Source organism: Rhincodon typus, chromosome 32 (genome assembly GCF_021869965.1).
Source record: "Rhincodon typus isolate 14 chromosome 32, sRhiTyp1.1, whole genome shotgun sequence".
Taxonomy (NCBI): Eukaryota; Metazoa; Chordata; class Chondrichthyes; order Orectolobiformes; family Rhincodontidae; genus Rhincodon; species Rhincodon typus.
In genome coordinates, this window is record NC_063363.1 from 7,408,263 (window position 1) to 7,424,938 (window position 16,676).

Consider the following 16,676-nt stretch of genomic DNA (forward strand, 5'->3'; position numbering starts at 1 on the left):
TGTTGTTGGTGGTGGTGATGAGTCATCTCAGCTCCAGGACATCTTTGCACAATTTCTGTAGTGTCCTAGGCCCAATCATCTTTAGCTGCTTTATCAATGCCTTTCCTCTCTAATATTATGCCAGAGTGAGAGTGTTTTCCAAAGACTGCACATTGTTCAGCACCACTCGTGACTCCTCAGATACTAAAGCAGTCCATTTACATATGCAGCAAGACTTGGGCAGTATCCTAGGTTTCGGCTAATAAGTGGAAGTAACATTCATGCCACTTACTTGTCAGAAAATGATCATCTCCAGAAAGGGTGAATCTAACCATCATCCCTTAACATTCAATGGCATTACCAACATTGGATCCCCCCTCTATCAACTTCTGGGAGATTGACAAGGAACTGAAATAAACCAGCCACACAAATGTCGTGGCAACGAGAGGTCAGAGTTTGGGAATTCTGCAGCGAATACTCCATTACCTGATTTCTCTGAGCCCGTCTACCAACTACGAGGCACAAGTCAGGAAAGCAAGACCTTATTCTGGATTAGTACAGCTCCACCAACATTCAAGAAGCTAGCCATCATTCAGTACAAAGCAGCCCATCTGATTAGCACCTTCAAAAAAGTTCTCTTCCTCCAACACTGATACACAGTGGCTATAGTGTGTACCATCTACAAGATGTGCTACAGCTAAGGGTCTACTGATAGCACCTTCCAAAATCACTTCCTGTACCAGCCAGAAATGCAAAAACAGCAGGTTCATGGGAACTTTTAAGTACCCTTTCAAGCCACACACCTTCCTGAGTTGAATATGTCACCAGTTCCTAAGAATTAAGGAAAGACGGAGACTGTGAAGGCGAGAGCAAAGAATAAGTTATTGTGCAAAGGAGGGAGCTGATGCATTTAAGTGTAAGTGGCTGTGGCATCAGCACATACGATAAAGCGAATTTACCCTAATCAGCACAGTGCTTGTGAACTCCAGAGGAATGAAGAAACCATAATGTGGGAACTGTGACAATGTCTGTATGTTGACTCACTGAAAATACAGTTCACTGTTGGCTCCCTAATTCCTATGACCAGTTTTCAAATGTAAGCGAGTCCAGAAGGAATTCCTGATTCTGAACGCACAGTGAGAATTGAAATGTTAATTTTTATATTCTCTCCAAAGTTCCTTTGCAAGGTTCTCCTTCTGAATGTGCCGGTTCATGTTGTATAACAGCTCCTTGGTTGCTGGCTGCCTTACTGAGTATCCTTTAGACAAAGAGCATCAGTTGGCTATTTGGCTACAGAGTGCTTCATAGCCAAGTCAAATCCTGCCCCATGGATGTTTATGGATGTGGTGCCAATAAAGTGGGGTGCTTTGTCCTGGATGGCGTCAAGCATTGGAGCTGCATTCATCCAGGCAAGTGGGACGAATTTCATCACACTGTTGACCAGTGTCTTGTAGATGCTGGGCAGGTTTTGGTGAGCGAGTTACTCACTCTAGAATTCTTAGCCTTGCACCTGCGGCTGTACCCACAGTATTTATGCGTCCGGTCCAGTTCAGTTTCTGATCAATAGGAACCCTCAGGATGTTGACAATGGGTGCATTCAATAATGGCGATGTCATTGTCAAGGAAGGATAGTTAGATTCTCTCCCATTGGAGGTGGTCATTTTCTGGCACTTGGCTGACAGGAATGTCACTTGTCAGTTGTCAGCCCAAACATGGATATTGTCCAGGCCTTGCTGCATTTGGATATGGACTGCTTGTATATATACAGAAGACCATAAGGCACAGGAGCAGAAGTAGGCTCTTTGGCCTGTCAAGTCCACTCCACCTTCAACGAGATCATGGCTGATCTGATAATCCTCAATTCCACCTTCCTGCCTTTCCCTATGATCCTTGATTCCCTTACTGATTAAAAATCTGTCTATCTCAGCCTTGGACATAATTAATGATCCAGCCTCCAGAGTCCTCTACGGTAAAGAATTCCACAGAATCATCACCCTCTAGAGTGAAAAAAAAATCATCCGCCTTAAATAGCTGATATTCTACTTTCAGATTATAACATCTGGTTATTGACTCTCCTACAAGGGAAACCACCTTTCTGCATTGACCCCACCAAGCCCCCTAAGAATCTAACACATTTCAAAAAGGTCTCCTTTCATTCTAAGCTCCAAAAGAGTAAAAAAGCTTGACCTGCTCAACCTCTCCTCATAAGACAGTCCCCCTGCTACACCCGAGATCAACCTAGTGAACCTTTTCTAGACTGCCTCCAATGCCACTATATACTTTGTTAGGTAAGAGAACCAAAACTGTGCACAGCATTCAAGGTGTGAACTGACTAGTGCGTTACTTAATTTTAGCAAGGCTCCCAACTGTTATACCGCATTACTTTTTAAATAAAAGGCCAACATTCCATTTGCGTTCATGTTACCCAGTGAATCTGGATGCTACAGCTTTCTGGGAGTCTGTCTCCATTTAAATAATATTTAGCTTTTCTTAATATTCCTGGTGAAGAGCATAACCTCACACTGTTCCACATTATGTTCCATCTGCCAGGGGCTTTTTTGCCCATTCACTAAACCCATCTATATCCCACTGTAGATTCCATGTGTCACCTTCACTACTTGCTTTCCCACCTATGTTTGTGTTATAGGCTTAGAGATACACAGCACGGAAACCGACCATTCAGGCCAACTCGTCCATGCCAACCAGATATCCTAAATTAATCTAGTCCCATTTGCCAGCATTGGGCCCAAATATCTCCAAACCCATTCTCTTCATATACCCATCCAGGTGCCTTTTAAATGTTGTAATTGTACCAGCCTCCACCACCTCCTCTGGCAGCGCATTCCACACACACACCACTCTGTGTGAAAAAGTTGCCCCTTAGATCCCTTTTAAATCTTTCCCCTCGCACCTTAAACCTATGCCCTCTAGTTGTGGGACTCCCCTACCCTGGGGAAAAAGACCTTGGCTATTCACCCTATCCATGCCTCTCATGATTTTATAAACTTCCATAAGGTCACCCCTCAGCCTCCGACATGGAAAATAGGGAAAATAGCCCCAGCCTATTCAGCCTCTCCCTGTAGCTCAAACCCTCCAACCCTGGCAACATCCATGTTAATCCACATGGATTTAAGAACAAACCTGGCTATAGTACATTCACTTCCCTCATTCAAGTCAATAATATATATTGTAAATAATGTGCCCCCAGCATTGATCCCTGCAGTATACCAGTTCTTAGAGAGCTTGCCATCCTGAAAATGCTTCCTTTAATCCAGCTCTCTGTTCCAACTTGGAATAAAAACTGTTCTGTTTGCAAATAGGTCTGAAGGACACACATCATACCTCTATCACCACTTGCTATTTTAGCATCAACTGAAGCCTTCTTAGTCTAGATGACTCTGTTTTGTACAAGGAACAGCATTTAGTATCTGACCTCTCACCAATGGACTCATTTCTATACCTATATTCATTATTGAAGACTGAAGCTTGTGTTTTTAAATGGATTGGCATGCATCGATAGAATGATGTCAGCAGAGCACATTAATGCTCCTATATTATCTTTGGGTGCGTGTACTGCTGCAAATCAAGAGTAGGGTCAAAGTAAATTTGACCAGACATCATGGCAACACTGTGATAACTGATTTAAAACTCAAACAGACAGCTCCAAATCAATCCACAGAAAAAGCCATACTCAATGACAGTCAGAGGACAAGGCTCTCTCAGCAGAGACCTGCTTCAGGTTTTCATCCAGCAGACAAACAGAGTTCAGTGAGCAAGTTGTGAATTAATGACATAGATTAATGCTTTTAAAAGGATGGAAAATAAATGCTAGCCAAACCAGTGACATGCACATCCTGAGCAAAATTAAATACAATAAAAATGACTATCACTGAAAAATAGGGACAGCGTGCTGAGCACAAGTGACTGGACAAGGTCTGATCATCTTGTATATTTCCCAGCGACTGGTAATAGAGAGAGAGAGGGAGAGAGAGGGAGATGAGGGAGGGGCAGACAGAAAGAAACAGAACAAAACAGATTTGTAGTTATATAATGCTTCATCATGTCTCAGGATTATCTTGCAACTCTTCATTTATATTGAATTACTTAAACGCAGTGACTACTGTTACAAACAAATCACAGCAGCCAATGAAAACAGCAAAGATCCTATTAAAGAACAATGGGTTGAATAGTAATTTGGACTGCTTCGAGCACTGCCCACTGAGGAAACAGCATTTCCCACAATATTGGGAGAATCTTGAGTTCTTTTCAGATATAGTGCCCCTGGAGTCAAGAGAACAGGTGAATGGGGTTTGGTTGAACCTGCCACCTGAAGGATAGCCCTTCTGAGAGAGTGCAGCACTGCCTCAGTAACTCACTGGGGATAACGAACTGATACTCCTGGCTTCGGTAGGGTTTTTGGGGTGGAGGGGAAAGAGTGTTACCAACAGCAGCATGAGCAAACACTTGTGCTTAATTTAGGAGGTTATCAAGCTCAAAATGAAATCAAGGCACTTGGAATAAGAAACCATTTGTATATTTATGAAAGTGCTTTAAATGTTTGCAATTCCACGTACAATTCTTTCCATGGTAAATTTCTATCAGGTTGATAATGGAAGCTGCCCAAATCACAGTGTAATTATAACCTCCAGCCAGTAGCTGTGCTCTCATGCTTAGCTGGACACCTAAAAATCTAACAGGAGGACACTATTTAGTCCTTCAAGCCTCTCCTGTTATTCAAGGTGATCATGATTGAGCTTGAGCTGTCTCCACCTAACTCCTCATTCTTCTAACCTCTTAAGAAATATAGGGCCAGTCTCCCTTCATAGGGTAACTACACCATTCCAGGAACAAGTCTGGAGTAGCATCAGTGCATATTCTCTATGGCTCATAGTAACAGTCTCCTCCACATTGGACCTTTGCCTCATGTTCCTCCACAATTTTGGTTAACTTAGAAGTATCATGCTTTGTTTTACATCACCTAGCGCTATAACCAACCCCAATCTGCAATCTTCTCCAGCCTTAACTTCAAGCTTGTAGGCCTTTGGTCTTATCATTCCAACCCCCTGCTTTACTCTCCACCTCTCTATGAGAACTTCCAACACTCTTACCAAATGTTTCCACACAAAAGAAATGCTCCACACCAGGTTTTTCCTGATGGTGCAGCTACTTTGGCAGCAACATTGTACCAAGAACTCTAAATAAGTGGAGTACTTGCTTGGAAGGGTGCAGATCCAACAACACACAAGCTCAACACTATCCAGGACAAAGCAGCCTGCTTGATCGGCACTTCATTCATAAACTTTCACTCCTTCCACCAATGCTCAGTAACAGCAGTGCGCACCATCTACAAGATGCACTGCAGAAATTCATCAAGTTTTTTTAGACAGCACCTTCCAAACCTGTGACCACTTCCATCTAGGAGGATAAAGGCAGCAGATACACAAGAACACAACTGCCTGAAAGTTCCCTTTCAAACTACTTACCATCCTGACTTGGAAATATATATCAATGATTCTTCAGTGTCTCTGGGTTAATATCCTGGAATTCCCTCCCTAAGGCAATGTGGGTCTACCTACACCAAATGGGCTCTAGTGGTTCAAGAAGACAGCTCAATAGTAGCTATGCATGGGCAATAAATGCTGGTTCAGCCAGCAATACCCACATCCCACTAGTGAAAATAACGAAATAAATAATAAACTAATCGCTGACTTAATCCCTTCTGTCGATTGTGGAGCTGGTAGGTTGTGACACAACCAGCTAGTAATTCTTTGATCCGGTTATCAATTATTTCAGGCTGCCCTGGTAAAAGATGGTCGAGGATCAAAAAAATGTGCAACAAAGTAATACCCTTTGAAAACACCTTGAGGTTTCAGCCCTTTATCCTTCCAACAAACAAAAACATTACTTCACACAGCAGATCAATAGAAATTTGTGCTGCTTTTGCAGAAATGAAACAAGTTCAGATTACAAATCGCAAAGGCACAAAATTACTGAGTTTGGCTGCCTGTCCCTTCACATAGATTATAATGAATGTGGCAAAGACAATGTAGCTCACCCAGTTAATGTTCACGCTGATAGAATCACTTACTAATGCTCCCAGACCTTGGAGCTTGACAGTACAGACTCAGCAAGAACAGACAGCATAATGCTAAGTTTTCCAGCCAGTGCACACCTGTTTTCCTATTTAATAGCAGCAGGGATATTCTCACATTCTACATTCTGTAGGAAAAGACAATTATCAGACAATGCTACTGGGCTGGAGATCCATAAAGATCCTCACCTCTGTGAAGACTGAAAGTGTGTGTGAAAATTTCATGACCATGAAGATCTTGGTCTCTCTGTGCCAGCAAAGATGGCTGGATGTACTTTTTCTTTAGGTCCTGCTATTGTATTTTGCCATTACAAAGGTAAAGCCACACAGGAACAGAAGACAGCATTGTCAAGGAGTCAATTAACGTAGTCGAATGCCAACCATAATCCAAACAAAAGCAGCTCTCATGCAAACACAAGCCTACACATTTAGAAACCACGAAGTAATCACGGCATATTATTGAGTTGAGCTCACCTAGAAAGATCCTAATGTCTTCAATTTAAAACATTCTATTTTCCCTTGAAAGGTTCCCTGGGTTTCCACCTTCAATGCTCCTCCTAAAAGTCCATTTCATACGTTTGCTGTGTTTTGCTTACAGAAGAATGTCCTGATATTTCTCCTAATTTAGTCCTCACTAGCTTCAATCCATGTCCCCTTGCAATTTAACTTCAACGAATAACCACACTTGCTTTTCCATTCCAATAGTTATCTTATGGAAGATCAAAGCTTCGGAAGTTTCTTTCCTGGCTGAAAAGACCAGGTTGCTCCAATCTTGCCTGAATGCAGAGATTTTGGATATGATGGAGAAGTCTTGCAACTTCTCTCTACATTGTTTAAACCTCACCGCTTCAGGTAAAGCAGAGTACTGCATGGTTCAGCTACAACTTAATCCGACTTGTATCCTGTTACAGCTGCCTGTCTGCTGCCCCCTGAATCCCTATCTCCCTCTGCTTTTTACTAATTTAACCTATTTTTCAGAATCAATGTATTCAGAGATATTATTACACACCTCTGAAGCAGCTGGGACATGAACCCAGGTCTCTCACTCCAAGGGTAGGGACACTACCACTGCAACACAAGAGGGCCCCAATCTGCCTAAAATTTATTACTCTATTTTTCTAATCAACATGTGTAAACAACATCGCTGAACATCTCTGAAGCAGATGGGTCTTTGAACCGGAGGCTCCCATTCCAGGGATAGGGACACGACCACTGTAACACAAGAGGATCTCAATCTGTCTCTGAGATCATAGCACTCATTCAATTCAGCTACCTGCATGTTCGCAATTTTTAATCACTCCACTCTTAGCAACTGTGCGTTTAGCTGCTGAGAGCCTACCATCTAGATCTACCTTCTTAAACCTCTCCATCTCTTTCTACTACAACACTCCCCACTGTCACTGAGCCTTCCTTCTCTAATATCCCCCTCATGTGTCAAATTGTCTGGCAATGATGCTGTGAAACACTTTGTGCTGTTTCACTATGTGTACAAATAAATGCTGTGGTTGTACTAACATTATTTAATAGACTATTAAACAGAATTCATTGTGCAAATACCAACATCCCTGACTGTACCCTAGTTTCACGTTTAGGCATAAGCACATCAATCATGGACCTTCAGCATCATTCACAGAGCTTGTGTGTTATTTTCTCCATGCTTTGTGCAGAACTTTACATTCATCTGAAATAAATTCCATTTGCCCATTTAAAATGTTTAGTTAATTCATTCCATGCTTCCTTAGCTGCTTCCTCCAAGGCCTCTGTCCTTACTGGTTTGATATCAGTTGTGAAATTTGTTGTGCCTGTACCATTAGACACTTGAATGACATTATGAAATGGGACTTTCCCATATAAAGATGCCTACCTCTCTGTGTAATGAATTCACAGAATCCCTACAGTGTGGAAGCAGACCATTCAGCCCATCGAGTCTGCACCGACCCTCTAAACAGTATCTCACCCAGACCAAACTCCCTGTCCCTGAGACCCTGCGTTTTTGCCATGGCTAACCCACCTAACTTTCATGTACCTAGACACTAAGCAATTTAGCATGGCCAAATCCACCTATCCTGCACAACTTTGGACTGCGGAAGGAACCTGCAGCACTTGGGGAAAACCCACGCAGACACGAGGAGAATGTGCAAACTCCACACAGACAGTCAACTGAGGGTGGAATCAAACCCAGGCCCCTGGAGGCTGCGGTGCTAACCACTGAGCCACTGTCCATCCAAATCAGTGTAGTGTCTTCAGTCAGTCAGCTACGTGGATGTGACATACAATAACACCAGCAAGCACAGTTCCCCAGAATGTGTGTGTAAGCTTGCGATATCGGAGCCCAGTAAATAGTGATGTTAATAAACTTCAAGACATCTGTATCAAAAAGCATCTAACTCTGTGATGTAGGTTATGTGGAAAACCACAAAGCGCATCATTTGATCCAGCTTTTCCAAGCCAGACGATTTATGTAATTTAGAGACAACAGTTGTTCCAAAACTGACCCATATAAACACCACTCCTTATTTCCCCACCCACCCCCACCTCCTTCGGATTCTGGCACAATTTCGTTCATGTGAATTTGTTGTTTTCTACCCTCAAAACAATTCTTATTCAATCCTCAGGTTTACCATAAATCTCAACTGTTTTGAGTTTATAATATTAGCCTTTGGTGTACAATAATTCCCAGCTCATTGGACTCATTACTTCAAAAAAGAATCATGTAGTTGACCAGGCAAAACCTTCTACTTCTGAGTATCAGTCTCAAGAAATTCTGCACTAAAGAGCAATGCATTAAATCTACTGTGGATTAAACAATGGATCATAGTGGATTATGTCTTTAAGAAGCATATCATTTTTTTCCCCCCTTTCAATGAGCTTAATTGAATCTAGTTACAGCTTTACCTACTAATTAGACCTGGGTCATTCATGAGTGATGTCAGGATGCACTTTTTCACACAAGAAAGGGAAGCTTAAACTCGCTCTTCCAAAAACCTGCTTGTTCTATTTTCATTTGTGGGTTGTGGGTGTCACTGGCTAGGTCAGCATTTACTGCCTGTCCCTGCTGATGTTAGGAAAACAGACTATTTCAAAACTGAGATTCAAAGAGTTTCTCAGGCAAGGGATCTCTGACCAAAGTTGTGCAAACGTTTGTGCAAAGGTCAAAGTAAAGTCACCATTGTCCCATCGGACTGCTCTCTCATCAGAGAGAGACAACTGGTGGCGAGTTTTACCAGAGGGTCAACGCACCTCAGGCGAGGGGTTGAGAAGGTGGGACCTTCATGGTAAGGTTAAGGTGTGAGGGAGGGGAATAGATCAACCATGATCTGCCTGAATAATGGAACTGGCTTGAGGGGCTGAACGGTCTATAACTATTCTGTGAATTCTGGAACAAATATAAACATAAGTATGTTACAAACGAACAAAGAAGCGGAACAAATCTTATGCCTACCTCTTTTCTTCCAGCAAGATCCCTCGCTGACAGAGTAGGAGAGATCATTGAACTCTATGTCCACCGCTGGGCGCTTGGGCAGGTGGGAGAATCTCTGTGCCTCAGTGATGTGGTTCTCCACCTTCTTGAGGTGCGTGGTGAGGAGAGGTGCATCCTGGGAGGCGCCATTGCAAACCGCATCTTCCAAAGCGATTGACACACAACCAGGATCGACTGGCTTTTCAGCCATCACTCCACGCTGTGGGGCAAGAGACAGACAAGGTCAATCAGAATGGATGACTGAATTGTTGGATCTGCTCCAAAGTATGACATATTTTTTGTATTTTCCACGAAAGATAGAAACAAGGTGGTTAAATGATGTCGGTCTTGACTCAATGAAAACATTCTCACCTGATCATTTATTTAGAAGCTGTATGTAGAAGCTTGGTATGCACAGGTTACTGGCTGTATTTTCTACATTACAAACAGTGACCATACTTTAAGAGTACACTAATGACAATAAAGCACTTGGAGACATCCTGAGGATGTCAATCCAAGATCAGCCATGACTTCACTTAATGACTGTACAGGCACAAAGGACTGAAGGCTCTAGTTCTATTTCCATGTGAAAAGGTGCTACAAAGATGTTTCAACTTACCAACAGGCTATGGTTAATAAACATCAGTGGAATTTTAAATATTTACATGGTTAGTACGTAGCTTGGTCAACATAAGCACTTCACAGTTCAATTCTGGTGTTGGAACCAATGCTGGATTTGTCCAGGGATATTATTATCAGTATCACTTAACTAAATCTGAACATGGTTATCCACAATTCTGATATTTGTTCATGGGATGAACGCCATTGCTGGCTAGGCCAGCCTGCATTGCCCATCCCTAAATGCCCTTGGAGTAGGTGGTGGCGAGCTGCCTTCTTGAACCGTTGCAGTCCTTGGGGTGTACTAGCACCTATACTGCTGTTAGGAGCAGATTTCCAGAATGTCGACCCAACAACACTGAAGGAACAGGCAACATAGTTCCAGCTCAGGATGGTGCATGGCGTCTGTGATGGGGACATGGCAGAATGAAGAGTTCAAAATATGATACAAGTGTGACTCAAGTAATACCTAATGACCCCACTGCGGATATGTGATGTCACCTTGTGCAGTAATGGATATTCTCATCTTAACTGTATCTCCTTGGCACCGTATCAATCACTTGGAGGATGACTGAGACCTGCTTGAATTATAGTCTTGATGCTGGCCCCCATACACAGTCCCTAGGGCCAAACTACTTTGTTTTAGTTGGTAACACATGCACCTCCGTCAGAGCACTGTGGGCTCAAGTCCCCCTCCAGAACTCAGTGGGGCTTCTGTCTTGGCACAGAAAGGGTTACAATGTTAGACAGTAAATCATAGAATCCCTACAGTGCAGAAAGAGGCCATACAGCCCATCGAATCTTCACCAACCCTCCAAACTGCATCTCACCCAGACCCACCCTATCACCACATTGGCCATGGCTAATCCACCTAACCTGCACATCTTTGAACTGTGGGAGGAAACCAGAACACCCGGAGGAAACCCACACACCCAAGGCTGGAATCGAACCCATGTCCCTGGTGATATGAGGCAGCAGTGTTAGCCACTGAGCTGCCCTTACACACAAATGCTATGTACAATTTGTCCTGCTTATATTCCTATTTAACAACAGTCATTTAATGCAATGTACATGAAATACACTGGGATAATAGTTCTGTCAAAGTTAATAGTTCTTTTTCTTATACCCAGGAGTGTTCTTAGGCACAATGTAACTTTTCTTCTCCCCACCACCAAATCACCTACGTGCTTTATCAATCTATTAACCACTACCAGTTTGATACCTGTGTGTCAAAGATATAGTCAGCAACTGTATGAATGTAGATTATTATTTAAATGTTACTTTCAAATCATCCTCCTTGTATACAATTATTAAAAGGATCATCTCCATTCCCATTTGCTCCCGGCTAGAAAACTTCTTAATTTGGATTCTTCAATGCCCTACATTTATCGAACTGAGACATATAATGGCCAATCCGTTGTTCACGATAAGCAGTAATGATCTAGAATCGAAAACCTCAATTCCTAAATTTATGGGTGACACCAAGTTGGAGAAGGCTGTTGGAAGCTGAGGGAGGAATAGCAAGAACCAATAAAATTGACAACAAATTACATAATTCTTTTAACCATCTTAAAGTTAGAGGTGCTAGAGAGGGTGCAGAGAAGACTTACAAGGATGATACCAGAAAATTATGAGGATATCACAGGAGGTCTTGCAGGCTGGTTGGTTCTGGTCTTGTTTCTTGAGAAACAACTAAGGTGTGACTTAACAGAGGTACACAAAGTGACAAAAAGTTTTAATAGTGTGGAAATAGAGAGAATGTTTCCTCCATTGGGGAAAAGAGTATAATCAGGGCTATCGTTTCAAAATAGTTATCAAGAAATCCAATAGGGAATTCAGATGAACCAACCTGACCCAAACAATGATTAGAATTTGAAACCAATCATTGCAGGTAGAGGTTGAGGTGAACAGTACAGATGTACTTAAGGAGCAATAATTAAGCATATATGAGAGAAGGCAACACAGTGCTACAATGATAGGTTTGGATGGAAGAGGCTTCAGTGGAAATAACACCAGCATTGACTGGTGGGGCTGAATAACCTGCTTGTATTCAGCGCATCCTATGCAACCTTATGTAATTGCCTGATTCCATCCAGAAACAATGCAGCTTTTCAGAATGTAAGCAATTATGTCTAAAATGTGGGTCTTGCTTAAGCATTTTCTGCTAGTCTTGTCTATGCTGACTTAGTAAACAAATGATTAAGTTGGCACTGTTACAAAGACTTGTGTATTTTAGTCTGCGGCTCAAAGAGCTTCTGAACATACCTTGAAAGCATTTATCCCAGTTCAGCTAAACTATAATTAAAGATAATAAAGGACTAATATACTCAATGTATGGAGTGTCTTTTAACTGGATAAACTCTCAGGAGTGCTGTGCTGGAGGCTTTTCTCATATATTTCACAATCATATGAAATTGGAGCAGGAGTAAGTTATTCTGCCATTCAATAAGACCATGGCTGATCTATTTGCATTTCGAATTCCATATTCCCAGCTATCCCCAATAAACATGGACTCCCTTGCCGAATAAGAATATATCTGCTTCTGTCTTAAAATATTCAATGACTTCACTTCCATCGCCTTTGGAGGCAGAGAACTCCAAAATAAAAATTTCTTTGCATCTCTTTCTGAAAAGGGTGATTCCCAATTTTAAAACAATGTCCCCTGGTTCTGGTCTCAACCACAGGAGGAATCATCCACTCCATGTCTACTTTGTGAAGACCATTCACGGTCTTCTATAGTTCAATCAAGTCATTCCTCACTCTTAACTCCAGTGGAAACAAGCCCCAGATACTCATTTCAGGTATCAACCTAGTAAACCTCCTCTGAACTACCTCCAATCCAGCTACGTTCCTCCTTAAATAAAGGAGACTATAACTGAATGTGGTATTTGAGGTGTGGTCTTTCCAATGTTCTATAAAACTGAAGCATGACATCATCTCTTCATTAAAAAGGCAGCATCTAACAGGTTTACTTGCATGTTCATGTTTTGTGGGTTATCCACTAGAACACTGAAACCCTCTGGAACCTGGAATTCTGTGGTCATTGTCCATTTAAATAATATTTTTAATGCTTTTTCATTTTACCTACCAAAGTGAATAACTTCACATTTTCCCACATTACACTCCATCTGCCAGGATTTTTGCCCACTCGCTCAAACTATCGACATTCATCAGCAACCTTGTTATACCTTCTTCACAACTCACTTATCTTTGTGCTTTCTGTGAGTTTAGATACCACACCTTCATTCCTCCACACCTCAATCACTGATGTAAATTGTAAAAAGTTGATGCTCCAGGGCAGGCATCTGTGGGAGTCCACTCGCCACATCCTGCTAGTCAGGCAAAGACCCATTTATACATAGTCTCCATTGTTCTATCCATCCCAGATCATGAGCTTATGTGTTTTACAAGGGCAAGTACCAATCAGCTTTAACTCAAGATTTTGTACTCAAAAGTGACCTTATTTCAGAACTGAAAGTCTACATTTTTGCATTAAACAAAACAAGACTGAGGCCCAAAAGAACTTACTGTCAAAATTTACACTTCATTGGAAAGATATCTCCAACAGGATGTTATGCAGGTCTCTGATGATACAGAGAAAGCTAATATAGGACTTTCAGATCTTTGAGAGCAGTAACACAAGGTCATTATCACAACCACCAGCCATGAGCTGAGTGAATTCTAAATGAATATAGTTTGTGTAGTTCTTTTTCTTTTGGTCTTGACTCAAGTTATAGCAGACCCGCAATCAAGCATTTTGTTTAAACAGGTTAAAGGTCAGTTTATTACAAGTTATGACTGAAGGTTCCTTCGGTACAAAAAGTAAGAATCTATGGCTGTCAGCAACCTTCCTATTCTGAACTGAAAGGTTCTTCACCAAGAACATGGCAAAGATCCACATATGTTCTTGCTCAAAATAAGTGACCAAATTGTAATTAGAATTTTACAGGAGTTTTATTACTGTCTTGTGTAGCTCATCTAATTCAGCACTGATCAGGAATTAAACTTAGAGATCTCTGAACCTTTATCATTTTGTACCTTACCTTCAGACAGGAAACAGAGGGATACAGACCAAGTGCAGGCAGATGGGACTGATTTAGAATGACATCATGGTCAGCACAGACATGGTGGGCTGAAGGGCCTGCTCCTGTGCTGTACTGTTCTATGAAAATGAGATAAGATTGTTGACAAGAAATTACAGATGTCAGGGTTAAAATAAGCACCAATAAGTTGAAAAAAATCTTATAAAATGAAAATCCCAATAAATCTCTCCGTGGCGTATGGTCGGGGCCCTTTGCCCAAGTTCCTTGTTGCTGAAGCAAAGAAGTTGACACTTGAAGTCAGACCAAGCAGCTATGATGGCTTCTGCAGTTGGATGCTTGGTCTTCCTTCGCACAGAAAGGCCAGCGGGTCTTTGGAAAGAGAGCAGATTCCTTCTTCACTGGTTCTGTCGTACCTGCAATTTCACTTCCAACAGAACAGTGTATAACTTCTGTCTACATTTTCACTTTGTCTTCCTCTGGTAAAAATTCTGCTCTCTAAAGGGTAGTTCTTAAAACCTTCTTCTTGTTGTTCTTAGGCAGGTTTCTTTATACAGCTCAAAACAGTGACATGTTAATTTTGAGGATGTGCAACACCAAGATATTAATTATGTTGAGTCTCTTTACAGTTCAAGTCATCTGCTGTTGCTCTCAAAAGCTAGAATTCTTACACCTCCATTTGCCTGTCAGACACTGAAGCAATCGATACCCATATCCATCAATAGCTGAACGTCATCCAAGCTTGAGCTGATAAGTGAGAAGTAACATTCCTGTCACACAAGCACTTCTAATAAGAGACATTTCTAACAAGCATCTCTTGACATTCAACGGTACTTGGATCGCTGAATCTCCCACTATCAATATCCTGGATGTTACTACTGACCAGAAACTGAACTCGACTAATCATACAATTACAATGGGTGAAACAGCAGGTCAACCACAAGGGACATTTTTGATGAGTAAACACCTTCTGTCTCCCCAGTGCCTGTCTACCATCTAGAAGGTATAAGTAAGGATTGTGACGGAATACTGTCCAGTTTCCTGAATTGGTACACCCCCAAAAGCATTCAAAACATTTGACACCATCCAGAGCAAAGCTCCACCCACCACAATCAACAATGATGCACAGTGCTAACAGGATACATCATCTGCAGTGACTCACCCATGCATCTTTAAGAGCACTTTCCATATGTGTGGCCTCTACCGCCAAGAATGAGGAGGTCTGCAGATGCATTGCATTACCGCCACCACCTGCATGCTTCCCTCCAAGTCAAATACCATCCTTATTTAGAATTGCATCGCTGTTCCTACACTCTCACTGGGTCAAAAAACCTGAAGCATCCTGCCAAAAAACACTGTAGATGTCCCTACGTGCTAAGAACTGCAAAGTTCAAGAAGACCACCTTCTCAAGGGCAATGGAGGGATGCTGGCCTAAAAATACCCACTCCCCACAAATGAATAAAAACAAAATCCTGGTTTTCAACAGTCCAGGCACTACTCTCTGATAGAGCTTGTAGCTGTATAATCAGGTGACTTCTAGCAACTTTTTTAAAACCTCTCATTAGGTTTGGTTTGAGTCAGATTGGTTCTTTCTCAAAAAAATCCATTACCATGACTCCTTTGTTCATGACATTGCAGTTTCAGAATTCATTAAAGATGTCGTGGTTAGACAGTTGTCAGGAAGAATAGCTGGAAACCAGTGATCAGGAAGGTCAAGTGAGACTAGGACTTGTTTCATTACATTAGAAGGCAGCAAATTTGGTGCATTAGAATGAGACCAAGAGGGCCTAAAAGCCTTCCTTGTGCAAATGTATTTTATGATCAGTCTGTGCCCCACCTTCATTCATTTATTTTCTTGATTTTCTGCTGCAGTACTCCCAGTCTGCTTTTGTAAATAATCACTGCAGTTGCCCTTGCTCCCACTGCCTGTGGGATTGATGTCCTTTGGTGATAGGTCAGCACAAGATGACCATTCAAGGGACATCCAAAAAAGCTTGCCTTCTGTGCCAACTCATTCTTTCCCAAGCCCCAAAATGCTCAAACTCCCTATCTTTTCATTTTCTATTCCACTCACAAAGAACAGTCACATGCAGCCTCAGCTCAATTCCAGCCAACTACATCTACATCCTACAATGTATCTCCACTTAGGTTTCTTAATATACACGGTTGCATTTCCCTATTGAGGAATTTGTAAACATGAACGAAACAAGAGTGATGTTACTCCCCAGTGACGATTAAGAGGCTCCCTTTGGGCAGGCACCCTGGCCAGCAACTGAGCTGTGAAAGCAATTAACAATGACAAAGACAGTCACTTCCCCAAAGATAGCAGCTCCCTTAAGTACTGATGATTCCTTCCCATAGTTTGCCATTTCTTTTCCTGATGCAAATTAATGCTTCTCACTAATTTCGTTCCTACTTCCATAGGCCACCTTGCAAAGATAGTGAGTGGGAAAGAACACTAAAACAGTAAACAACAAAAAAAAAATC

General features: G+C 41.8%; 1 protein-coding gene across 1 annotated transcript in view; it reads right to left on the reverse strand.

Moving 5' to 3' along the window:
- LOC125486752 (ATP-binding cassette subfamily G member 4-like) overlaps positions 1-16,676 on the reverse strand; it is a 49,928-nt gene that overhangs the window by 4,623 nt on the left and 28,629 nt on the right. The window contains exon 2 of the mRNA XM_048615687.1: positions 9,513-9,750. Within this exon, the coding sequence (XP_048471644.1) occupies positions 9,513-9,750 (238 nt within the window). The remainder of the gene's footprint in view (positions 1-9,512; positions 9,751-16,676) is intronic.